Genomic DNA, 26043 nt, shown 5'->3' with positions numbered 1-26043 from the left:
TTTACCATTTAATGATGTATTTTGCTTTTGTTGGAGAAAATATATTGAGTATTGTAGTTGTCATCCCTGTAAAGAGTAAAGAGTACGTATTCTATACAGTTGGTGGACACTCGAGATCTGGAGAGGCAGAATCAGCCGGGATGGGGGAGAGAAATAGGACGGAAAAGGACATGAGAGAAACATATAGCCTATTTGAATAATATCTTCATTTGTTCTAATTAATCTCCCAACTTTCAGCTTCTCATACTTTTAGGATGTGTTACATTACAAATAAATTACATATATTATCAACTTTCTTCTATACACTATAATAGTAGAAATGGATTGGTCTGTGATTGGTGTAGCTGGTTGAAAATTGGGTAGTGATGGGCGACTTACCCATGGTTTAGTTGTGCGATAGTCAGCAACTTGTTCCTCAAAAAGTTTGGTATATGCAAACGTTGCAGTTACATCTGGTTGACGATGCACAAGAACAGCACGTCGAATCTGAGGTTTCAATCCCAAAATAAAGAGGCTCTTACGCATCAGAGGCGTAAGTGTACGTTTCCTCCTAGCAAGCAATTCAAAAGGAGATTGAAAATCCGTGATCAATTTAGCCAATGAACCCAGAGGATCTTCGACATTAGAAGGTCCAAAGCGTTGGTGGAGTGCTTGCACAAATGATGGCCAATCGGGAAGATGTCCAATGGCAAATAGGGATTCAAACCAACATGAAGCAAGCATATCCATGTTGAGGGAAACCAGATCTTGACGATCTTGTTTCGGTACCTAGTGGTATCGAAAGTAACGCTCCACAGCGAACACCCAAAGGTCCAGGGTCGCCAGATCCAAATCTGGGAAAATCGATGCGTATGGAACGGACCTGATTAGGAGGACGTGCATTGTTGGCTCCTGGAGTGGCTCCGAGGATACCTGACTGAGGGTTGGCCAGTAGTGTGGTTATTTGAGCTTGCATAGTTTGTAGAAGAGAATAAACATCTGGATCTGGACATTGACATCATTGAATCGTTGATTAAGGGAGGGTTCTGACGTCTCCAAACGATGATCTAAGGTTCTTTCCACGGTGGTGATCTGGTCAGTCATGAAGTTGCTGGTCGTGAACATGGATTTGGGTGGTGAGGTCACGCAGGCGAGTATTCTCAGCCATAACTCAATGGAAAGCACCAATGTAACAGGGTCAAGGAAACAGATAAAATAGGGAAAAGATGAGAGGAAATTTAGAGAGAAGAATAGGAGAGAGAAAGAGAAATTTTGAATATCTTCTTGCCTTTACTAATGCTCTCAGGCTATTTAAAATGAAATTACATGACATTAAAAGTAAATTGTGAAATAGTATCCCTACTAATGGGCTGGCCTAATAAGTTTAAACACTCAGCCCACAATATAGTCCGCTAAGTACCCAAGTTTCTTCCTAACTCTTTTAGTCTTCACAGTCTCGTTAATTGGGCTAACATCCGAGCCCGTTACACTTCCCCTCTACATAGTTATAAAGATCATGTTACTAAAGTACCACGTAAATATACAGTCATCCTCACCTGGAATTGTCATTCGTCACCAAAGAATAGCTTTGAGCATTATTGGAGGCCTCAGTCATACTTATCCTCATGCATGAAAAGACTGAAGGAAGATTTTATTGAATTAATCAAGCATTTACCATTTCATGATGTATTTTGCTTTTATTGGAGAAAATATAGACACAAACTTACATATGGAGATACACTTTGAGTATTGTAGTTGTCATTCTTGTAAAGAGTACGTATTCTATACAGTTGGTGGACACTCGAGATCTGGAGAGGCAGAATCAGCCGGGATGGGGGAGAGAAATAGGACGGAAAAGGATGTGTTACACTACATATATCCTATTTGCATAATATCTTCATTTGTTCTAATTAATCTCCCAAATTTAAGCTTCTCATACTTTTAGGATGTGTTACACTACAAATAAATTACATATATTATCAACTTTCTTCTATACACTATAATGGCAGATAATCTTCTCCTCTATATAGTTCTAAATATCAAAGCGCATGTTACTAATGCACTACATAAATATACAATTACCTTCACCTATAACTGTCATTCGACAACAAAGAATCGCTTTGAGCATTGTTGGAGTCCTCAGTCATACTCATCCTCATGTATGAAAAAACTGAAGGAATATTTTATTGAATTAATTAAGCATTTACCATTTCATGGTGTATTTTGCTTTTATTGGAGAAATATAGACACAAACTTACATCTGGAAATACACTTTGAATATTGTAGTTGTCATCCCAGTATTCTATACAGTTGGTGGACACTCGAGATTTGGAGAGGCAGAATCAGGGGATGGGAGGAGAGAAATAGGAGGGAAAAGGACATTAGAAAAGCATATAGACTGTGAAAGATATTGTGATGAAGTGTGAGAAAGAGACAATGATTTCTTCACCATACATATATCAATACCCTAACCTCCTTCTATTCCCTTCATCTGGACTATATGCAACATCTGAATTTCAGTTCGTGCACCCCCAAGTGAATGTAAAATATAAGTCATACCCAACATAAAACAATTTTTTTCTGACTTTTGTAATTGTAAATTCTTAAGTTTTTCTTTTAAAAATGATGGTTGAGCCTTAACTTACATAACCTTATAATTGCATTATCCAATTTCTGATTCTTACAATTATGATTTCACTTTCCACTCAAAAAAGATTGAAATAGATTAGATTTCCCCTTTAACCCTATTAGCCATGCTTAATTTGGTTCCTTCACTTCGGTGGAAAAAAAGTGAATTATTTTTACTCACTTGAGAGAATTAAATATGTTAGCATGTTTTACAGTTTTAAAAATGTTGCAAGCCAACTTAATTCTCTTATGTTGCTTTGTTCTATTTATTTACATATATGTGTTGATTGAGTTTAAGTACAATGTGTTACTAAATGTTGATGTAGAGGTTGTATGAGTTAGGGGCTCGTCGTGTGCTGGTGACAGGAACTAGTTCACTAGGTTGTGTTCCTTCTCAGCTTGCTATGAGAAGCAAGAACGGGGAGTGTGCGCCAGAGTTGCAACAAGCTGCACAGATTTTTCAACCCTTTTCTGGTCCAAATGACTAGAGATCTCCACTCCAAACTCGGCTCTGACATTTTTATTTTTGTCAATGCCTTCCTAATGAACATGAACTTAATCACCAACCCTAAAAAATATGGTATATATATAGTGTTCAACATTAGTTTTACTTGTGTTACTTGTATGTAGTGTCAAGGGTGAACCAATGCTTATTTATCGTAATTATTAGTAGGAGCATGCAGGTCTCGTTACATCAAAGATAACATGTTGTGGTCAAGGTCCCTACAACAGGCTAGGATTGTGCAACCCCTTGTAGAACTTGTGCCCTAATCGTGATCTCTATGCATTTTGGGACGCTTTCCACCCATCACAACGGTACAAATATCGCTATAGTTGCATCGTAAAGCGTGCTGAATGAATTTTGAGCTCTAGGTTTAGAAATAAATTATATATGGTACATAGAACTAGTAAATATGATTTCTGATGAAAATTGATGAAAAATAGGGTTTTTGGGGAAGCATGCCCACAACGCGCATAACAGCTTAAAACTGTGATTTCTCAAAACGACTGGAAAACTCCGGATTCATCTGATCAAGGACAATTAAAAGACAATGGTTAATGTTAAAAATTGGAGTTTTTAAATAGTTTAGGAAATTATGGACGTTTAGTGGAATAAGCGAGATATTTGAATTAATTTGAATCGCGTGAGGTGGCGGTGGGAGCCACCCCACTTAAGTGACTTAAGCCACATGGGTTAGCACTATTCATGCATCACTTTCCTCCCTTCTCTTTGAAAAACCCGCGGCCTCCATTGGTGGGAGACAAAGCTTTGCTTCAAATTTTCTTTCCCTCCAAACTCACTTAAATCTCCACCGAAATCCAACTTTCAGTACATCAAACTTTAAGTAAAGGACCTTCCAAACACAACCATGGTAGTTTTAAGGCTTGAAACTCAGTGAATTGGGAGAAAAAGCACATCATTGTCAGCGGTCAAGTGAAGGTTTTTGAGGTTCTTGGAGTTGATTGATCCTCCAATGCTTTGGTATGATGTAGAAGAGTCCTAAGCCTTACTTGTAAGTAAGTTTCAACACTTTTAATTGGTTGAATTGGTAGATCCAAATTTGAAAACCTAAAGCTATTGTGCATGGATTGATGTAGTTAGAGAGCTCAAATTAAAATTGTGTATTAAATAAAGTGGCTTAGAATGACGTTTCATAGTGATTGAACACGTAAAAGTTATTGAGGATTTGATTGGTAACTTAGGCAAATTTTGATGTGGAAATTCAATACTTTGTGAATTGGTATGATTGTAGAATTGTGTAATTGAGTTGTGAAGAATTTGTATGAGTTAATTATAGGATTGTAGGATGTGTATAAGTGTTGAAATAGATTAAAAATCCTTTGGTGCACATGCACGGTGAATTCGGCCAATGAGGGGAAATAAAGATGGATGATGTAAAAATTATGTAATTGATGTTGTGTGATTATGAATGGTGTTTAAATTGGTTGTATGTTGAATTGATGCATTGAATTGGAAGGAAAATTATTAAGTGATGTGTGTGTGCATTTCGGCCATTTAGGGAAAATTAAGGGGAAATGGTGCTATGATGGTATGACATGGAATTAAGGACTTGAAACGGTGTTGTGATAAGTTTAGGAAGCTAGTAGAACCTTGAAATGAAATTAAGAAAATGGTTTGGTAATTTTGGGCAATATGGCCGAATCTATACATGTGGGGGGTGGACTTTGGTACTTTGTAATTTAGTTGGTTGCACCTTGTGCTAATGATCCTTGTGTGATCATTGTAGGTTGCCTCCCACAGACTTAAACTTGGAGCATTGAGCTTGGTGGGTTGCCTTTGGTCCTTGACCAAAAGGATTGTGGTAAGTGATTATGTAATGATGTATGAATAATCATGTATATGAATTATGTGGTTGTATTGAAATGAGAATGACCTATGTGTAGGCATTTCTTGTTGGACTAAGCTCGGTGGTGTATTGGATTGGAGCTACCAAGAGAGGAAGTTGTCACCAGGTAATCCCTTGGTACTGGAATTTAGTCCTCGTGTGTGCTCCACCACGCCCCTTGGGGGTAGTGGTTGGAGGTGGATGTTAATAATGTATTATAACATGCTCATGCATTTATGTGTTATAGTGGTACATAGGATGTACTGTGTCTCTGGCCAGTAGACTGTTGCCTTCGGGCGTTACGGACTTCCACTGGATAGGTCTCCGGGAGTTTCAGTTGACCTGGGGTCATGGGGTGTCATCCGTTGAGGAGCACTCTAGGAATGTCTCGAGTGTATATGGATGGAGGGTGCCTTGGTTGATATTCTGGGAACATTTTCCTGGATGAGAACCCGTAGGCTATATGCCGAGGCCAATAGGCCGGATGTTGCGTGGCTTTGGCATTGATCATTTCAGCTTCATCGTATGTTTACTCCCTATGCTTCCCTACTTCACTAAATCCCTTGCTTTATTTTTTTTTGGATGTTGTGGTATATTATTGATTTGCATCTGAGTGAGCCATGAGACGGAGTGATCTCCAGAACCTCTGGATTACTGAGATATATTTGTATATCTCATCAAGTTTTGGGGACTTTATTTCAGGTAGTAGCAGTGGGGCAGGAGCTGTGGGCAAGAGGCCTGTAGGATGAGCAGTGGAGACTTATGCCTTTTTGCATTTTGAGGCCACTAGGCCTAGGCTAGACTTAGGGCATGAAAATTGTATGTTGATTTAGGATTATTCATATTGTCATCTTTGTTTATGCCATATTTTGTCTAAGTTTAGTTGATTATTTACCATGTTTCTTTTGAGGATTCATTATGTTGTAATTGGAGATTTATTTGTATGATGTTTCATTTAAGGCTTGTAATTGTAATATTGGACCTTGTGTATTATTGAAGATGATGTATGATAAAAGGGCATTAGGCCTATTTTAGTTGATGAATTATGCGTATGTTTAAAGAATGTATGCAAATGGATCAAAGTGATTGAAATATTTTAAGTTTTATAATTTGAGAAATGAAATGTAAAGTGAGCAAATGGATATAAATTGTGATGGGTTGTAAGAGAACCAAGGCATTGCTGGTCATTGAGTGCCACCCGTGTCTATTAGGTACCCTTGATGATAGATAACACTTTTACAAAAGTGAGATATGTTGGAAAAACAAAGGAGTTGCTGCCGAAATTTCTATAAAATGGCAGATTTTGGGTGAACTTTGGGGAGCATATCTCCCTCCACATAAGTCCAATAAAGGCGTTCCATACACTATTTTGAAGATTGAGATGTCAACTATATTTTGTCAAAATTTGTGAACCATAGGAGTAGTACGCTGACCTGTAGAGGCCATTGAACCCGGACTGTCCAGAGATCCCTTGCACTTGAGGCTGTCGGCACCTGTTTTTGGAAAATTTATTCCCGTTTCAATTATTTGTAAAATTAGGCCCATGATATGTAAAATTGAATCTTTATGTGTCTAGTTTACTGTATAAAAATTTGAGAGTAATTGGTGGTGTGGTTTGTCCGAAATTATGGAAAGAGTGAGGGCTATTTGGTGTCCTATTTGAGGTTGCTGGCACTGGCAGCTTTGCTTGTCCAACTTCAAATGGTGATAACCGGAGCAAACGAGAACTTTATGGAGTGTGTGATAGCTTGTTGGAAAGATAATTAAGTCTATAATAACATACTAAAAGATGAGAGGTTCGCGACATGCGAATTTTCTGCAGTATCTAAAAGACTGAATCATATTCGAATAGGTAAAAAAACGTAAAAGTGAGATTTATGCTGAGTGAGTTTATGGAAACCCCTTAGTGACTTGAGAGAAGTATTATATGATAGTTAGACAATTAATATTATTATTATTCTGCATTTAGTTTTTAGTTATGCTCACAACTTTTATTCATTACGCTTTATTATTGTTTTAAATGCTCGCGTAATGAAAAGGAAAAAGTTTACTCGCATTTTTATAAATGAACTGCTGTGATTGTAACTACGCTTAATATCTTAATCAATGTTAATAATTCCGGTACGTAATGGGCTGTTACAGGGTGTGTGGGTTTAAAAAGTCTCACATTGGACAACTAGTATGAGGTGAGAGGAGATAGGTGGGCTTAGGTCCACCACGCGCGTGCGCCGCTGTCTGGTTATGTTCGTAAGTGTGTGTTAAATAAAAATATTTTTTTATTAAATTATTTTTTAATTTTTTGTCCAAAATATCCCTGTGACTATCCGTTGCTTCCCTCCAATTTTTTCAAACCACGCTTCTATCCGTCGATTTTTTGAACGTTTTGAATCGAACCGGTTCTTAACTTTCGCGAACCGGTCACCGACTGTACCTGTTCACCGAATCGATCACCAGTCATGCCCGTTCGCGGCTGTTAGTCACGGCGATTTGCCGTCTGCGGTTTATCGTCAGCGGTTCATCGTGACCGGTCAGTATCAATAAATAAACCCTGACCCCCCCAGCAAAATCATCTAATTTTCTGTATTGTTACTCTGCCAGATTTTTTCCTTCATTCAGTTTGCATCCTCCTTTCTATTTTCTGGTGTACCTTCCTGTGGCATATTGTTGTGTTCGTTTGGGCTGTTGACTGGTAGTGCCACCACTCCTCAGACGAAAATTGTTCTATCATCGGAGACACTTGTCCATCAACCTTTGGCGTCAGTGAGGGGGCAAATTGTCTTAAGAAGACATATTCTCTGGGCTCGGATTTAATCCACCATACTGCATACTTTTATCATTCTGTCTCATTAACTGACTTGTAAGTTTATTCTAATTTTAATGTTGCACTGTAATTCTGATTATTAATCTCTTATGTTCTATACATGGATTCAAATCTCTTAGTGATTTAATATCACCAGTGTCTTCCAATAACAATATTCAGGGGAACCAGCGACCTTTTGAGCCCTATGAACCTCACCACCATCATGGTCATGGACTCCAAAATCCAATATATTAATAGCATTGCTATTTAGTGTGTATGATTGGCGGGTGAAAAAATTTCAGTATATACTGTATGCAATCTGTTCTATGATATATGACAAAAAAAAATGTAGGATACATTATTTCTGGTTACAATATTATGAAAAATGTATTTGTAATTTTAAAGGACATAATTTTATGTCATTTTAAGTGATTATTGTATTTTGGCAAAAAAAATTCTTCTTTCTTATCCACAAAATCAGCAAGAAAAAAAAAGTATTCTTGAGGAGAAAAAAAATAAATAAATAAAATACCAAAACACAATAATTTTACTTAAAATGACATAAAATTGTGTCCTTTAAAATAATAAATATTTTTTCCTACAAATTATTTATATTATTATGCTTTATATTTCATCTCCAATACATTAAAATATTATACAAAAGTTATGAGATTTTATTTTCACATAATTCTATCTATTTGATCACCCACATGTGTACCTTATTTCCATCATCTTCTATTTTTGTTCTCTTACTCACCAGACATGACGCCTTTGTATTTATTTCATTTCTCTTGGTTTGTTGCCAGTTGCCACGCTGTTGCGTATACAAAAGAATGTATATTGTACGAGCCCAACATAATTGGACTCAATCTTTCATGGGAAATTTTTTTAAATACTACAGTTGTACCAAATTGAGTACATCATTTTACTAAAATAGGAAATTTTTATTCTATTTTAATCTCTTATTTTTTATCCATTTTCTTTTATGCCCCTATTACTAAAATTGAATACAAATACGCGTTAAAAAAATTCGCATAAATTTTGAAACAGATGTAATAGCATAAATTTTATTTTTATTTTCTATAAACAAGTTACTGTTTCTGCAGTGTGGGGCCAAAGAAAATAGCTTAGCTAATAACAAATTGGCAATAAATTCATAAACAAGTGGAACGGCTTCGTTGCGTGGCGATGGTTCATAAAACGATAAGGTTTGCGTTTGGCGTTGACCGCATTGACCGGGCACAGTGAGTGTTGATTTTTTATGTTTCCTTTCCCTTCTCCTTTACACAGAACAGAAGCAATAGTTCTGATGCAATGGCGGAGGCTCCTTCTCTGATTTCTCTGTGCATCGACACACTCGCACAAGAACTTCTCCTCGGTAAATTTCGTTACACAATTATTCTTTCTTTCTTTTCTATAAAGGATTTTGAAATTGTAGTGTATTTGGAGTGTAACCTAGAGTCAGGAATGGTTGCAGGGGATAATGATCTTCTTCTTCAGGCTATATACGACCTTCCTTTCCATTTACTTGATACCTTAATCGCGCGTTTGCCCCCAATCGCGTTGCGCAAATTCCAACATCACCTGTATGTTCATTTCTTACCCTCACTATCGTCAGCATTATCATCCTAATTTCGTCTTTAAATGCATAATTTATTCACTCACCTAAAGTATTTTGAGTAGTTCTTGTATAGTATTAGCTGGATTATTATTAATATTTTTTTTTCCTTTTTTTCAATTATGTGTTGGCTAACTATTGTTTATCTGAACTACCAAAATTCTGAACAAGTGAAGATACATTATTGATTGGTGAAAGGTTTTGTATTTTAAGTGCTCTAGCTGTCTTCTAGATTTTGTGTTGCACCTAAGTCTTAACCGCGGCTGTTTCTTTTATGCTCTTTTGGTTTTTTTACCTTAGTTAGATCTTTTGTATGTGTTATTATTGGAACAGGCCGTTCCAGGACCAGAATGAGGAAGGGTTTTCTTGCGATGAATCAACAAACAAGAGAAAACGCTCAAGGTTGCCAAGAATTTCATACTCATCCGTTTGTGCAAATGCATTCTCGTGGTATCTTTGTTGATTGTGGGGAATCTTGTTATTACAGGGATTTTAATCTAAATACAGCTTGGCAGATGTTGTTTAAGTTACGGTGGCCTTGTCTCGTTAATCAGATCCAACCAACCGACTGGCAGCAAGCGTATTGGGAAACCCATTTGCAAAAGTATATAAACTATAAAGTGTTGTATTAGGTTTATCGCTTAATATTGGTTTTTTACTCAAAATTTACATTTTTCTACAATCTACATGAAATAACAGTTGTCTAGATGAAGCAGCAGAGATAGCACTAATCCCATCTTTTAATGGATATATTGGTGACATACAGATTTCAGGTACTATGTTAATCTGCTATCTCTTTAATGAAAATTTCTAGGTGAAGCTGCCTTCTATGTCTAGCTTAGTCAAACTCAAAAGTCTGTTCACTTTTGAAAGTGGTTATGGAATAATTTTATTTTGCTCCTTAAATGATACTTTTGCCGCTGTTCTTTTTGTTCATGAAGAGCTGTGATTGCAACATGTGATATTAAAATATCAGTATTACTTTTCAGCTTTAAGTATAAACATAATCTTTGTCACTTAGACACTTGACGGCAGTCTAGGTCTCTAGAATGCCTTTGGCTGATGACAAAGAATGAAGGGGCAGTATGGATGATTGAAAGTTTCTTGAATTGCTTGGTCATCCTTTTGCAAAAACCATTGAAGCACCATTTTATGCTTCAAATATTTTCTCTGACACCTCCTGGAGAATGGAGATAGAGCTTGTGAGAAAAACTAAGTTGCAAAGAGTTTGCTTTTGCATCAATTAAATTTATAATATCTGTTTATTTAAGTTACCCTGAACTTTGTGCGTAAATAATCTTACTTTCGGGTTGCACAACCCACTTCACCCCCCATTTCTATACTTTTAGTTTTTCGTTGATAATTTATTGAATTTTTTCACTTTACCCCTTTTCTTTTCAGACAGTATACTGAAATATATTGGTTTTGCGGGACATGAAATTCATTCAATTTGTGACTATTCAAAACTGTCTTACCATTGCCTACAATTTGGCAGCCATGTGAGGTAAGATGTTAAAGTGATATTATGTGTCATAATTTATATAGAAAGAATCAGTTAGGATTGCCTTTAAATAATAAAGAAAGAAGAGAACCATGGATTTCATTTTTTGTGTTCTTGGATAAATACTTCTTTTTTCTATTGGTGAAGCTCAAGTGTTACATAATCAGTTGAACTCGCTTTGATTATCCGTTTCAGATTCAGCTGACTAGTTAGCTGGGTTTTCCCTCGGAGTTATCACAAGGCAACAAATAGGTTTGGGCAGCCACCCCCAAAACCTGCATCACTTTTGATGAGATTTAAATGCAACTTAAGTCATGACAATACTTTGAAAACATAATGTAATCCAAATTGACTAGAAGTATTACAATGTAAGTGCACATCGAATGAAATGCAAGTCAAGAGGCCAAACAATGACACAATTGCAAATATTAGGGAATAGAGAGAGATAGCATAGATCAACTCTACAATCTGCTAAATGAAGGCTCATGAATGGTTTTTTATGTAGTACATTTTCTCACACGAGCCCTCTGGACTTAAAATGTGGATAATGCACAAGCCCACCCTACCTTGTGTTGAAATTCAATTTTTATTTTGAAGAATGGGGGTTGCAAGAATTAAACTCCTGACTACTTGGTCATCAAGGCTTTAATATTCTGTCATAAACCTACTCTCCTAAAATCTTAAGTAGTTTGTTAATGCTCATGAATGGTTTATATCTCACTGGAGATAAAGGGGGGAAATCGTAGCTTCAGTCCAAAATAGATATGAGGCTATGGATGAGCATGGATTTAGAGGATAATGGTAGGTTCAGCTTCTGGACTGTAATTGACCCATAGCAGATAAATTCAGATTCTAATTTTAGGTGTTTTTTCTCGGATTGCTTGGTAAATTAAGTTCAGATTGTGTTAGTAGACCAAAATACCTGTTTAGATTATTAGATACCATTGGCTACTAAACATTTTAAGTGAGACAAAATAAGTAAGTTGGCTGAAAATGCATGATACAGCCACGCTAGGGCTGCGTCATCAAACTTGCTTCGCCTTAGGCCATCTGAGGCAGGGAGGCTGTTTCTGCCCTGTCTAGGCAACCACATGAACTGCTTTTCACAACACTGTTTCCCTACTTTAAAGTTTAATGTTGCATTTGTCTACAAATATAATACATGATGATTGAAACTTTGCTGGTAAATGTGTTATTGCACTTTATCTTGACCAATTCTTTCGCTTCTTATATCACTTTGTCTTTTTGCAGTTGTCTGAGACTGCAAAATTTTCTATATACTTCAGAAACTTGTGTAAGTTGTGCATCCTAGAATATCATGAAAAACTCCCTGATCAATTCCACTGCTTGTTTGTTATTTATCTTTTTGGAATTGTAGTCTGTTACGATCTATTTGCAAAGTATGGGACTTGGAGTCCCACATCGGAAATATAAGGTTCTAGTGCGGGGGTTTATATGGACTTTGGGCTCTCCTACCTTACGAGCTAGCTTTGGTGATGAGGCTCTCCCAAGGTTCGTACCAATTGGAATTAGAACCTTTCACTATGTCTCCTAGTTGCAATCAAGCGGCGCGGCTGGTGACGCTGGCATTGCAGTGTTCGCCCAAAGCTAGTAAAAAGACTAGCGCAAAGCTAGGCCGCGTGGGCTGCAGAGCATGGTGGGATGTTACGATCTAGTTGCAAGGTATGGGACTTGGAATCCCACATCAGAAATATAAGGTTCTGGTGTGGGGTTTATATGGACTTTGGGCTCTGCTACCGTACGAGCTAGCTTTTGGGGTGAAGTTCCTACCATAGTCATTATATTTTCATCTGGTCAAATGCATTTGTAGCTTTTAACAAGTTTATGGAAAGCATTGGCTGATACAAGTTCATACCTTATAAGATTGTAAAAAATCAATTCAACGCAAAAGCTTTAGTTGTTAAGTAAAGGCCTAATCAGTGATTTTATATTATATTTCTCTCACACATCCTCTTATACGAGAGTCCCATTGAGCTTGAAGGGTAGACAATGCACAAGCCCCGCCTACCCATGATAAGAAACTGCACAATATTTAATTTATTATTCATTAATTGAGTGAGGGGCATTAATAATTGAACTTGTGACCCCTTGGTCACGGAGGCTCTGATACCATGATAAACAACGATCTCACCTAATAACTCAAGCTATTAAGTGAAGGCCAATCAATGGTTTTATATTACATTTCTCTAACAAAGATTTATAACTTAAATAATTTATTCATTGGGCAATCTTTTGATTGATAAATTTTCAGTTGTTGGTTCCTCCTAAAGGTCATTTTCTATAAGCAACTAGTTTTGTTTGTTATTGTCAAAGCATTTTGGAACATTTCGTTTTTAATACTTCAATCATAATTTATTTCTTTTTTGAATTTTTTCTTATTTATTATTTATTTTTCCTTATTCTGTTCTTGTTTTTATATGGGTTCATGGACTGTTGACCCTAATTAAATTGGGATGAAGGTGATTTTGATGTTCCTTAGAAGCTGATTACCACAAATTAAATTTATAGTTTACAGTTCAAGACATGTATCATATGATGGTTTCCTAAATTCCAGTTCGTTTAATGCTTTAAAACCATGTAACATGGTATGATGTCATGTGCTCTAACTTGCAGGATTTGTTGAGAAGTTGCAAGCTGCAGAGTCTGGTGCTAAGATGGATCAGATCCAAGGAACAAGTAAGCTTCCTTCCTCCTATAGATATGTATAATCTATATTCTATAATGTATTTGTAATTTTGTACTTGTATGTTTGTATAACTTATCTGTTCCAAATCTTTAATTAATTGAATTTTTGAGTTTTGCTCATCCTGTAATTGCGCTAAAATGAACTAAAACAAGCTGTTTATAAAATAAGTGAAAGTTCACTTACAACTGTTTCCAACCTGGTTACTGTTTGCTATCTTCTTCACTATTTCTCTTATACAGTCCTTAGTAGTCAGTTGCGCTTGATAGCAATACTTTAGCACCATCACATTGCGACAGGTGGCCACTATCATGGCAAAACATGGCCATCGTGGTCACTATGGTTACATGGGTAAATCCCATATTTGGTGAGTGGATTTGGGTATTGTTAAAATCGCATGAAATATCGTAGGATCGTACAATCCTATGATATTTTTCCTTCAAGCGATCTAAATTGCATATGGGATTGCTTTCCACATGGATTGATTGGGATCAACGGGCAAAGGCGTAGAATTGGTGGGATTGGCCGATCCCACGGTTTCTACGATCTAGGGAAAAAAACCCAAGTACTAAGAGAAAGAAAGGGAAGAAGAACGGCAGTGACCGTCAGAGACTAGATCCACAAAGAGGACAACCACTTGCTAACAAACTTGGCCATTGAAAGAGAAAAACAGAGAAAGAAAGAGAAAGCATCTTGCAGAATGACGAGAAAAAGTCTACTGTAACCGTACATCCTCTTACCCACCATTTCAAATTTTATCTTTGCATTTTTCTTTACTTATTCAAATTTATAAATTTCTACTTTCATTTTTTTCTTTTATTTAAATTATCAGAATTATTTTTTATTGATTGTTAAATTTTCCTTTAGAAATTAATTTTTTTAATTAAATTTAGTAGTCATTTAAATATTACTTTATATTACATTTCAAATGGCCAAGTGAGAAGTATGCCAGGGTCCCAACACGCAGATGGGCGAGCGTGGCGGGCAAGCACAGCCCAGGGGTTAAGGATGAGATTGGGAAGCTGGAACATAGGAACCTTAACGGGTAAATTGAGGGAGTTGGCAAATGTTTTTGCTAGAAGGAAAGTGAATATTGTTTGTTTGCAAGAAACTAAGTGGGCTGGAGAAAAGGCCAAGGAAGTGGATGGAACTGGTTTCAAGTTATGGTACACAGGTACGAACAAGAGTCGAAATGGTGTTGGAATTATGATCGATAAAAGTTTCAGAGATAAAGTTGTGGACGTCAAAAGGAAAGGCGACATGATTATTCTGGTTAAGCTTGTTGTGGGTGACTTAATCCTGAATATCCTCAGTGTGTATGCACCCCAAATTGGATTGCAACCAACTGATAAAAGCCAATTTTGGGAAGACTTGAAGGAGGTTTTGAGGGGAATACCTCGAGAGGAGAAGATTTTCGTAGGAGGAGATCTAAATGGTCATGTTGGTAAAAGCAATGGAGGTTTTGATAGAATCCATGGAGGTTTTGGCTATGGGACGAGAAACAAGACTGGAGAAGATATCTTGAATGTTGCACTTGCCTACGATTTGATGTTAGTGAACACCTTTTTTCAAAAAAGGGAGTCACACCTAATCACTTATCATAGTGGCCATAATCGTAGTCAGATTGATTTCTTTCTGGCTAGAAGAGAAGATAGAACTTCTTGTGTCGAATGTAAGGTCTACCCTGGAGAGTGTGTCGCTACGCAACATAAGCTGGTAGTCTTGGATGTTCGGTTCAACAAAGTACGTACAATGAAGAAGAGGGCTCAGAATCCAAGGATAAGGTGGTGGAAGCTTAAGGAGGGAAAAGAGAGAGAGTTCAATGATAGAATGTTGCACGAAGGACCTTGGGAGTTTGATGGAGGAGTAAATGCAATATGGAATGAGATGGCTAAGTGAATTCAAAATTTGGGAAGGAGGGTGTTGGGAGAAAGCAAAGGAAATGGATTTCATACAAAGGAAACATGGTGGTGGAATGGAGAGGTGCAAGAGGCAATTAAACATAAGAAGGAGTGCTTTAGATCTTTGCATAAAAGTCCCAGTGAAGAGAACCTGCAAAAGTTTAGATTGGCGAGAAAAAATGCAAAGAAAGCAGTGCGAGAAGCTAGAGGCAAGGTTTTCGACGAGTTGTATAAAAATCTTGGGAGCAAGGATGGTGAAAGAGGTATTTATAAACTTGCAAAGATAAGGGATAAGAAAAGTAAAGACCTCACCCAAGTTAGATGCATCAAGGATGAAAATCAAAAACTTCTGGTGAGAGATGAAGATGTAAATGAAAGATGGTTGAAATACTTCAACAAGCTGTTTAATGGGGGTGGAGATACAAGCGAGGTGGACTTAGAGGACGCGTATGATGATATGAATAGAAGATTTGTACGCAGAATTAATACACATGAAGTTAAGGAGGCTTTAAAGAGGATGAAGACTAATAAAGCCTTGGGGCCTGATGGTGTCCCTATTGAAGTGTGGAGAGGCCTGGGGGATGTGGCAATAAAATGGTTGACCAATCTTTTTAATAAGATTCTCCAGACGAATAAGATGCCTGATGTATGGAGGAAAAGTATGATTGTGCCTATCTACAAAAACAAGGGAGATATACAGAATTGTTCAAACTATAGAGGCATTAAGCTAATGAGCCATACTATGAAGTTGTGGGAGAGGGTTATTGAACATCGCTTGAGGAGAGATACCAAGGTTTCTGTAAATCAATTTGGATTTATGCCAGGAAGATGTACCATGGAAGCCATTTTCTTGATGCGACAACTAATGGAAAGATACCGAGAAAAGAAGAAGGACTTGCATATGGTGTTCATAGACCTTGAGAAAGCATACGATAGGGTTCCAAGGAAAGTTTTATGGTGGGTCCTGGAGAAGAAAAAGGTTCCATTAAAGTATGTAAAGGCAATCAAGGATATGTATGATGGGGCTACTGCATGTGTAAAAGCTTGTAACGGATCATCAAGTTATTTTCCTATCACGGTAGGTGTACACCAAGGGTCGACTCTAAGTCCTTACCTCTTTGCCTTAGTTATGGATGAACTAACAAAAGATATTCAAGAGGAAGTGCCATGGTGTATGCTTTTTGCAGACGATATTGTGCTTATTGATGAGTGCAAGGAGGGTGTTAATAGAAAACTTGAATTGTGGAGAAGCACATTGGAATCCAGAGGATTCACATTAAGGCGAAGCAAGACTGAGTATCTGAAGTGTGAGTTTTCTCTGGTACGAGATGAGGACCAAGAACCTGTGCATCTAAATGGTCAAGAGGTACCCAAAAAAGATGCTTTTAAATACTTGGGCTCCATTTTACAAAATGGTGGAGAGATTGATGAGGATGTAAATCACAGAATCAGAGCAGGGTGGATGAAATGGCGCAGTGCATCTGCATTTTTGTGTGACCGCAAAATCCCCCTGAAGTTAAAAGGAAAATTCTATAAAACGGCAGTAATACCGGCAATGCTATATGGAGCGGAATGCTGGCCAACACATAGGCAACATGAGCATAAGATGGGAGTAGCAGAGATGAGGATGTTAAGGTGGATGTGTGGTTACACAAGGATGGATAAGATAAGAAATGAAGATATTCGACGAAAGGTCGGAGTAGTACCGGTAGCCGAGAAGATGAGAGAACATAGATTGAGGTGGTTTGGGCACGTGATGAGAAGACCCATGGATGCTCCTGTAAGAACAGAAGTTTGTTACCAAGAGCTAAACACAAAAAGAGGCAGAGGTGTTATCAAAAAAAAAAAAAAAAAAAAAGGGGCAGAGGTAGGCCGAAGCTTACTTGGGGGAAAGTAGTAAAACAAGATTTAATGGAGTGGGATATAGATTGGCGGACAGTATGTCTTAGAACAGAATGGAGAAAAGCTATAAGTATGGTGGAGGGTTAGACCCGCTGTTATTCCTATGTTCCAGATGGTCTCTTTTTAGTCCTTTTCCCCTTCATTTCCCCCACTTCTTCTTGTCCCTTTCTTTTTTACTTTTATTTATTTATATATACATATATATATATATAATATATATTTATTTATTTGTTTATTTTTATTTATTTATTTATTTATTTATTTATTGCTTTTTTTCTTTTTTTTCAACCGTTTTGTATCTTTCATGTGGGTTCATCTACCACCGACCCCAATTAATTTGGGATAAAGGTGTTGTTGATGTTGATGTTGATATACATTTCAAATATAATTCTATATTTTAAGAAAAAAATCGATTTATTAGATAAATAAATTATTATTAAAATTTTGAATTTAACGATTATTTGAGTTTATCTTTTATATTTAAATTATCTTTTATATTTGGTGTCTTTTATACTTGAAATTATAATTTAAATGTTATTTTATATATAAAAATATTATTATTTTTTTATTGAAAATAAGAAAGTAAAATCTTACAATCTTTGTCGATTTCACAATTTACGATCTTATTATTTCTGATCTTAGGTAAGATCTGGATTTGAACAACCTTGGATTTGGGACACGGACACCTTTGGTATACTGGGAGAAAACTGGCTTCTCTAATTGCCAGTATTTGCTTCCCTTATTACATTGCATTCTCCAATTTTCATTGTGCGATGTTTCCTGAAATTATCAATACAATATCAGATTTTAATTCTTTTTCTGGTACCTATCAGATATACATAAAACATCCCAAAACCCAGATTAGAGGGAGAAGTGAATGCTAAAGGTACATAAGGCTTGTGTAGCATGCTACTAGTATCTTGGGCGTAAGCATTTTGGGCCATGTGTATCGTTAGGTTAGGCCCCGTTCAAGTTACTTGAATACTTGGGCTTTTATATGTACTGATTGAAGTAAAGGTGAGAAACCATGCCCCTTTTATGCATACTTGCTATCTATGGTGAGTCGGTGACTAATAAGTTGAAGGACCTATATTAAGCTTCAATATATGCTTTTCTCTTTCTCTCAATTGGTCCTTGTGATGATTTATAAATCAAAGTATTCAGTACCTTTTGAGCAAAGAGGATTGACATTTTATACCTTGGTGAAGAACCTTCTAGATTGGTGTGTTAAAATATGTTTTACTTTTCAAATGTGATTGATTATATTAGTAGTGTTTCCAAGTGTAAAAAAATGCCTCTTTATGACCTTATTGATGGTTTCATATGCACTGTTTCACAGATTGATGGATTATGCAAACTTCTTAGGCAACATTGTAGAACATTGACATCACTGGAATTTATTCACTGCACGGTCTCCACAGATTTTTTGAGGGCAATATTCGGTTCTGTGGTCATAAATAGTGTACAAAGATATGGGATCCAACACTTATCAATCATAGCCTCAAGTTTTCTGGAACCATGCAAAGTTTCTTTACCTGGTGAACTTGTGTCATTTTTGTCTTCAGGAAGGTACATGAGCATAAGTTTACCTTTTTATTTTTGTTTTTGTTTGATTGTTATCAACTTTATTCATACTGTGGTTTTATTATGAAGGTTTGACATGTTCTCCTAGTAATCAGGATTCAAAAATTTAGTTTGGTTTTAATATAACTAAACAACTGCTGATGCACGTGCTATTTCTCAAGGAATTGTGTTTATAGTTGTTCCTCCAGGTTTTTTTTTTTTGTTGTTTTTGGCAAGCAATGGATTGTGGAGAGGGGGATAATGTTTATATATAGCTGCCGCTTAAATATAATATTACAATATAATATGATTATGACATCAATTTGACTGATAATGAAGAAATTGACTAGCTTCTTGAGGAGCATTCATCTTATTGGAATACATTAGATCTAATACTTTAGATAATCCCCTACTATGTTTTTAACATGACTAGAATATCATCATACTATTTTAATCATTGCAACAGTTTGCATTATGATTAGTATGCTCAACAGCACCTTTATCCTAAACTAGTTGGGGAGTACTTATTATGATTAGTATGCTATTTGCTGTATTTCACCTGGACATATAACTAGATAATAGCTTTTCTGTTTGTTAAATGTTAACCTTCTTTCATGCTGATGCTGCTACTAGGTCCCTGTGCTCATTAAAATTATCTGACAACCAACTTGGACGGACTTTTGCAAGAGATCTTTTTGTGATTCTTCTCAATCTTTCCTCTAGCATATCTGTCCTTGATCTTTCTGAGAATAAAGTGAGTTTTCTTCTACACTTTATGCATTATGTATTTTGATCTACAAAGTTGGGGGAGCCTTGTGCACTGGGATTTGCCCTTTATTCTAAGCTAACAAACAGTTTCATGTACCCTCTTCAAGATAGCAGGATGGCTTTCTGACTTTAAAAGGAGATTCTCAAGTGGTTCACATTCGTCTTTTGGAATTGGAAAGTCCTTGCAACTCTTGCGTGTACTTAACCTGAGGTAGCACTGTGCTAAAGTATATTTGTATACTATCTGTGTGATATGAGAACTCTTCATTAATAGACTTCTGTTGGCTGTGATCAATAATCGGATACTTACAGAAAATGAATGAGACGGTTTCTCTATAGCATTACCTTTTGCTGTTGGTACATATTGATATTGGTGCATAGTGTCCTGATTCCATCTTTTTATGTGTTAGTCTTAATATGAGCTGCTTTAAGACAATGTTGATAAGCTCGTTGCATTTATATTTCCATTTTGGTCAGTGCTTGGTGAACAAAAGATTTTTAATCTAGTCATAGCCTTATAGGGGGAACAATTTACGGAAAGATGATGCAGAAAGTCTTAGAGATGCTCTTGTGCACATGCCTAACTTGGAGAACCTGGATATAAGTGACAATTTCATTGAGGATGACGGAATCAGGTCAATTGTATTTCCATGTTCTAGGTATATTTTGAAGTTATGAAATTCTTCTAGTGTGTCTAATTATCTATCATCAAACTTACAGGAATTTAATTCCCTATTTTGCTGGAGCATCTGAAACGTGCTCTCAATTGGCTTGTTTGAAATTAGAGAATTGTGAGCTGTCCAGTGATGGAGTGAACTATCTTCTAGATGCTCTTTCTACCTTCAAAGGACCATTGAAGTCTCTTTCTGTTGCTGACAACCTCCTTGGCAGGTATGTGTGTAGACAATAAAATCTCACTCTTCATCACTTAAGTCTCTCTCCATTTGTATTTTGATTGTTTTTTCTTATATAGTGAAGTAGCTGAATCTTTGGGGAAATTTTTGAGTACACCTATCGAGGTACTTGATGTTGCAGGAGTTGGATTGGGTTCATCTGGTTTTCGAGAGCTTCAGAAACTAATAAAGGAGGATCTTAAGCTGGTGAAAATTAATCTAAGGTCATGATTAATACGTAAAATTCTGCTATCGCTTTTGTTTAATCTTGCACATACAATCATGTGACATGTTTTCCTATTTGAACAGCAAAAACCGTGGTTCGATTGAAACTGCCATGTTTTTGTCAAAGCTCTTGTCACAGGCTCCAAAACTAGTTGAAGTGAATGCTGCAAGTAATTTTATGCCAATAGAATCACTGGCCATCATCTGCTCTGCATTAAAGTTTGCAAAAGGTATTTAGGTTGTTATTGTCTCTTCTATGATTGACCTCTTGACTCTTAGATGCTGGCAGGTAGTAACTTTGTGATCATTTAATTGATTAGTTGCTAAAGCATGCCCACTAAACTCCCATCTGTGGTTACTTGGATGCTAGTAGTGTCACATTATAGTCACAAGAAGTAACTAACTTTATCTAGAATACTCCTAGTTCAACCTCGGTTAAAGTACTTGATATATGTGTTGTTCTAGGACAGTATTTGTAGAACCATATTAAATCTAGCCATCTAAAATATGTTTTGAAGTTTCAATAATAAATGTTTTAAATCTGTGACAGCTATTACATATACCTTATATCTTCTTTAATATACGTTATTATGTGTGCATCATTCCTTGGTGTGTTCTGTGTTTATATATGATACCACATTATACAACTATTAAATGCTAATTAAAGAGGAAAATGCCATTGATGCTAACTTGCACAAATGGAAGCGATATATCTTCATACTGTTGCAAATGCTTCTATACTTAATGCTAGCAAGTTACTTGATCAGATAGAGAAAAGAGTTGGGAAGGAGAGAGAGTAACCAGGCTATTGAAAATTTTAATTTCACATTTCAAAGATTCCTGTCACCTTCAGATTTAACTGTTATGGTTATCACGCTTTAGGTAATGTTCGGCGTTTGGACTTGACGGGACATACATGGGACTTTAAGCCAGAGCATGCTTCCCTATGCACTGAATTTGTACATAATGGAGAGCCTACTTTGATTCTTCCATCATCAGCAACCTCTGCTCCACCTTATGACGATGATCCTTAGAAAACGAATTCCGTGTGATTTCGATTTACGTTGCACGAAATATGGAATTAAAGTTGTGTTCTAATATAGTTAGTAGTTCATCAGATGCTGTGCATCCGAACACATACAATCTGTTGTATCAACTATCAAGATGTAATAGAAACACTTGGTTTTGGGTTATTTTTATATGAACTTTTTTCATAGTGGTTTAGACAATATACTGTTATTCATTTCTATTTCTATCTCTCAAATCAAACATATTGGAGCTCCGATAGGAATCTTCCTTTTAGTTAACTGGTTATGGACCTCTTGCAGTGTATGAAAATTATTTCTTAAAATAGTTCAGAGTATCTTATATGATCTCTTAATAAATAATTTTCTTATTTCTTTATATTTCATGATTTATTTTCATATATAATAAGAATTTAGAGTTTAATATTAATGTGAATAGAGATTAGTGCTTTATAATTTGTATTGTATCATAAAATATTAAATTAATGCCAATTTTATATTCTTTTCGTTTTTATTTTCTCCTTTCTATCTTTCCTACTTAAATGTCCATTATACAATGGTCTTTTTCTCCTCACCACACCTTAATACCGTCCATCCCATCATACTGGCTTCTTGTTTTCTTATCTTAGTTTCTTCCTAATATCAGATATTGTAAATTCCTTGTTTTCTATTATTATCAACAGCCTTCCTATCCAATAAGACCTTGCTATCGCTAAGATGCAACTGTAGCTTTTGAAGATTTTTATGCAGTGATAATGTCAGAATATAGGTTTAAAAAAAATCTTTTTATTTTCTTTTGTGATCTTATGTCTGGGTTTTATCTTTAATATTCACGCGGGTCCACCTCAAAGTTTTGGTTTCATAACAGAGCTCGCTATCCTTCGTTGTTGGACCTACATCATCACAGCTCCAGCAGAATAAAGTAACTAAATATGAAAGATGAAAAAGACATCCCACCCACGAGGTGATTAACAGAGTTGGGTCGTCTTGCATTAGGAACCTGCAGAACAGTACTAGAATAGAGGTGCATTAGTATCAATGCAGTTTTCTTTTTTCCCTGTTAAATCAAGGGAAATATTTCTTTCGTGTTATATGAGAAACCTTTTCTCATGTTATATATCCATCAAAATCTGAGATAGTATTTTTTTTCTTTTTTTTTTTAATTGTAGGACTTATCTAATTATATCTCTACATAAGACAATATTATCTCATGTAACACGAGAAAAACATTGTCCTTAAATCAAAGGGGAAAATTGTTTCTCCCAGACTAATAGATAAAAATTATCTCTTAAAACTTTAAAGCAACTTGGTTTTGGAATTCTAGAAGATGACTTTGTCTTTACACGAAATAATTTTAATTCACGTTAAAAGTATATTGATACATTTGACTCTCTAAGTTCGGTTCTGGTATTCCAATTTAAACATTCTTTTGTAAAACTTAACGGAGCAAACTATACATCTATACAAATGTGAGTCATAAAAGTAACTATTTTGCAAGTGCATAACTTTTATGTTTCGCTTTTTTTAAGTTTATTTTTTGTATGTATATACGTATAATTTTTTTGACAGTTAATGCAGGGGGATTTCATAAAGGCTCGAAGCAGGTATATCAAAGGTCAATGAGGTGATAAAATTTAAATTAAATATACATATAAATACGAATATTTCAAAGAGTCCATATTTCATAGCATATAGGTTTTTATACGTATCTTTCCAATTATAAAGGATTAGTTTGAATATAGTAGACTAATGTTTCATTCTAATTTTATGGGATGCCCCAAGGGACTGTAGGTTAGTCTCTCTTACAGTGCAAACTATTTCGTCGCCTTAATTGAACTCGCACAATGTTAGTATATGAAACCTAACGACTAACGTAATGAAGCAAAAGCGAAAGTGGACAATGCTTTTTCTAAAAAATAAAATAAAATCCTATCTTCCTTTTTTAATCTTGAACTATGTCCAAAATGGGTTGTTGATTAGGCTTTGTCACGTAGTTAAGCTCTTTTATCCCCCACTATCTTTATGGCTGTTTCCGCCATCCAATGTCCGAAGCTGCACCTTCTCAAAAGTCCATTTAACAAACCTCATATATATAATAGTGACATTGAAAGATCATTGAACAAATAATTATCTGGTGGAACTTCTTATCTGTTTTAATGTGGAGTCTTAGCCATCATTACGTGATGAAAATGTGGAGATGGAAGGTATCATGGGACCATCTTAATGTCTAGTTTGCACGCTGCCATTAGACGACAAGAACAAGTGAAGCTAATTACCATATTTGCATGTTTGAATAAATTCCTTAGAATGATCTCGTAGCACCCATTAGACATCATTCACTCACTTTTTCTTAGGGAGCGTTTGGTTGAGGAAATTTTTTTGGAATACTAGGGAAATGTAATAGATAGAGAAATGATTAGAAAGATAGATAAATTGAAATAGGTAGAAAAATATAAAAAAAAGTTGTTTTTGGTGGAGAAAAATTTTACTGGAAAAATTAGGTAACTTTATGAAATCAACAGTGCATTAAAAGTCAGATAACCGGTTTTTTCAAAAAATTCCACCTTCAAATTGGGTTTCTAAACAGTGTGATATCTATGTTTCTCATAAATCCATACAAATTGGATAGATGGGTTTTTGGTGAAAATACGTTGAAACAAACATGGTGTTTCTAAAAGTCATACTTGAGAAACATAGATATCCGCTGAAAAGCTCCCAACCAAACGTCACCTTATAAAATTTTCTTGTTTTTTTTTTTCCAATGAAATTTAACTTGTCTTAGAAATAGGACAAATGATTGTTATTGCTGTTGTATTTCTATTTTGTTTGGGTTTTGTTTCACTGGGGTAATTTATTTTTTTGGTTTGGTTAGAAGTTACATCACAAATTATGTGAATTCTAACATCTCCAACGTGTGAAAGTAGTATCATTGTTGATCGATGCCTTAATTAATGTCAAGTCTCTCTCCACCAAAAGCTTGATTTCAAGCCTAGTTTTATCAAAATATAGGTTAATTCATCAATTAGCACGAGGGAAATCGGTTGTTCTAAAAGTGGTGAGTTTTTACTTCAATTCTTACAAATATTCATTCAGAAAACACATATTCGGGATCCACCTGCAGAGTGTAGAGCAATATATATGTGTACGGCTATTTGTAATTGCAAAATACTTCTAACAGAAAATTAATGGAGGACTCGAAGGAATTATTACACTGAATTGTTGTTACTGCAAGTTGTTTCCGTATAGTTTAACTTGCTAGTAAGTCACGTAATATGTTACTGCAACTTAATATCTCTGTGTTTGTAGCGTGAAAGGTTTCGGTATTTTAGGGAAGGGGATTTGATCAGACCACGAGAGACAAAAAAAAATTAAAATATTATTATTTTAATAAATAATTACGAATATATAACTTTTTCAAAACTATTTACGAATTTATTGCACTCATTCCCGTCCAAATTAGGGGTGACTATTCACGTCCAAATTAGACGTGACTCCCAAGGCATTCACGTCTAAACTAGGCGTGACTCGTCTGGTGTTGACACGTGGCACAAAAAATTAATAGTTTAACATTAAAATTTTATAAGGCCATAACTTTTGACTCGGGTATCCGAATGAGGTAATTCTTTTTTTGATTCCACATAACTTTTTGAGATCTACGCAATGACATCTCATTTTATATATTTTATCTCTCACAAACACAATTCAAATTTGCAACAAAGATACTATAAAGATGGCACCAAAATGGATTAACTCATCTATAAATAAGATGGCACCAAATTTTTTATTAAATATAAAACACAATCAACTCCTATAACATTAAATTCAAAATTCAAATAACATCCAGCAAATTTATTTGAATTGGCACAATCTGTAACTAACTCATAAAATTACAACGCAATCAGCTCCTATTAAATACAAAACACAATCAACTCCTATTAAATACAAAATGCAATCAACTTATTGGAGGTTATTTGAATTTTGAATTTTGAATTTAATGTTATATGAGTGAGTGCAATATATTCGTAATTAGGTTCAAAACGGCAACTTATTCGTAATTAATTATTAAAACATATACAATTTTATATAATATTCTACCAAGTGTTTAGAATATTTATTTATTTTCTTTATTGATACAAATTTTTCAAATTAATTTTTGAGTTTAAATCACAAATTAAATCTTTATTTTGT

General features: G+C 35.5%; 1 protein-coding gene and 1 pseudogene across 2 annotated transcripts; both read left to right on the top strand.

Moving 5' to 3' along the window:
• Positions 1 to 1102: 1102 nt before the first annotated feature.
• Positions 1103 to 8026, top strand: LOC133287797 (GDSL esterase/lipase LTL1-like; annotated as a pseudogene).
• Positions 8027 to 8993: 967 nt separating this feature from the next.
• LOC133287813 (uncharacterized) lies at positions 8994 to 22144 on the top strand. Of its 2 annotated transcripts, XM_061485496.1 has the most exons (16): positions 8994 to 9133; positions 9233 to 9341; positions 9707 to 9775; positions 9861 to 9977; positions 10073 to 10146; positions 10775 to 10877; positions 12126 to 12168; positions 13509 to 13571; positions 18721 to 18950; positions 19578 to 19698; positions 19820 to 19923; positions 20234 to 20347; positions 20433 to 20603; positions 20686 to 20829; positions 20915 to 21060; positions 21713 to 22144. In XM_061485496.1, exons 1-16 carry the CDS (start codon positions 9070 to 9072, stop codon positions 21862 to 21864), a joined length of 1824 nt encoding a protein of 607 aa, XP_061341480.1. In that variant the 5' UTR covers positions 8994 to 9069; the 3' UTR covers positions 21865 to 22144. The 2 variants fall into 2 exon arrangements, with proteins under 2 accessions (XP_061341480.1, XP_061341481.1); XM_061485497.1 differs by lacking the exon at positions 21713 to 22144 and having other exon boundaries at positions 20748 to 20829; positions 20915 to 21052.
• Positions 22145 to 26043: the final 3899 nt, after the last annotated feature.

The sequence above is a fragment of the Gastrolobium bilobum genome, unplaced genomic scaffold (genome assembly GCF_033153095.1).
Source record: "Gastrolobium bilobum isolate Gb01-03AN ecotype WA unplaced genomic scaffold, APGP_CSIRO_Gbil_v1 utg7986, whole genome shotgun sequence".
Classification (NCBI taxonomy): domain Eukaryota; kingdom Viridiplantae; phylum Streptophyta; class Magnoliopsida; order Fabales; family Fabaceae; genus Gastrolobium; species Gastrolobium bilobum.
This window is presented reverse-complemented; position numbering and strand designations above follow the sequence as displayed.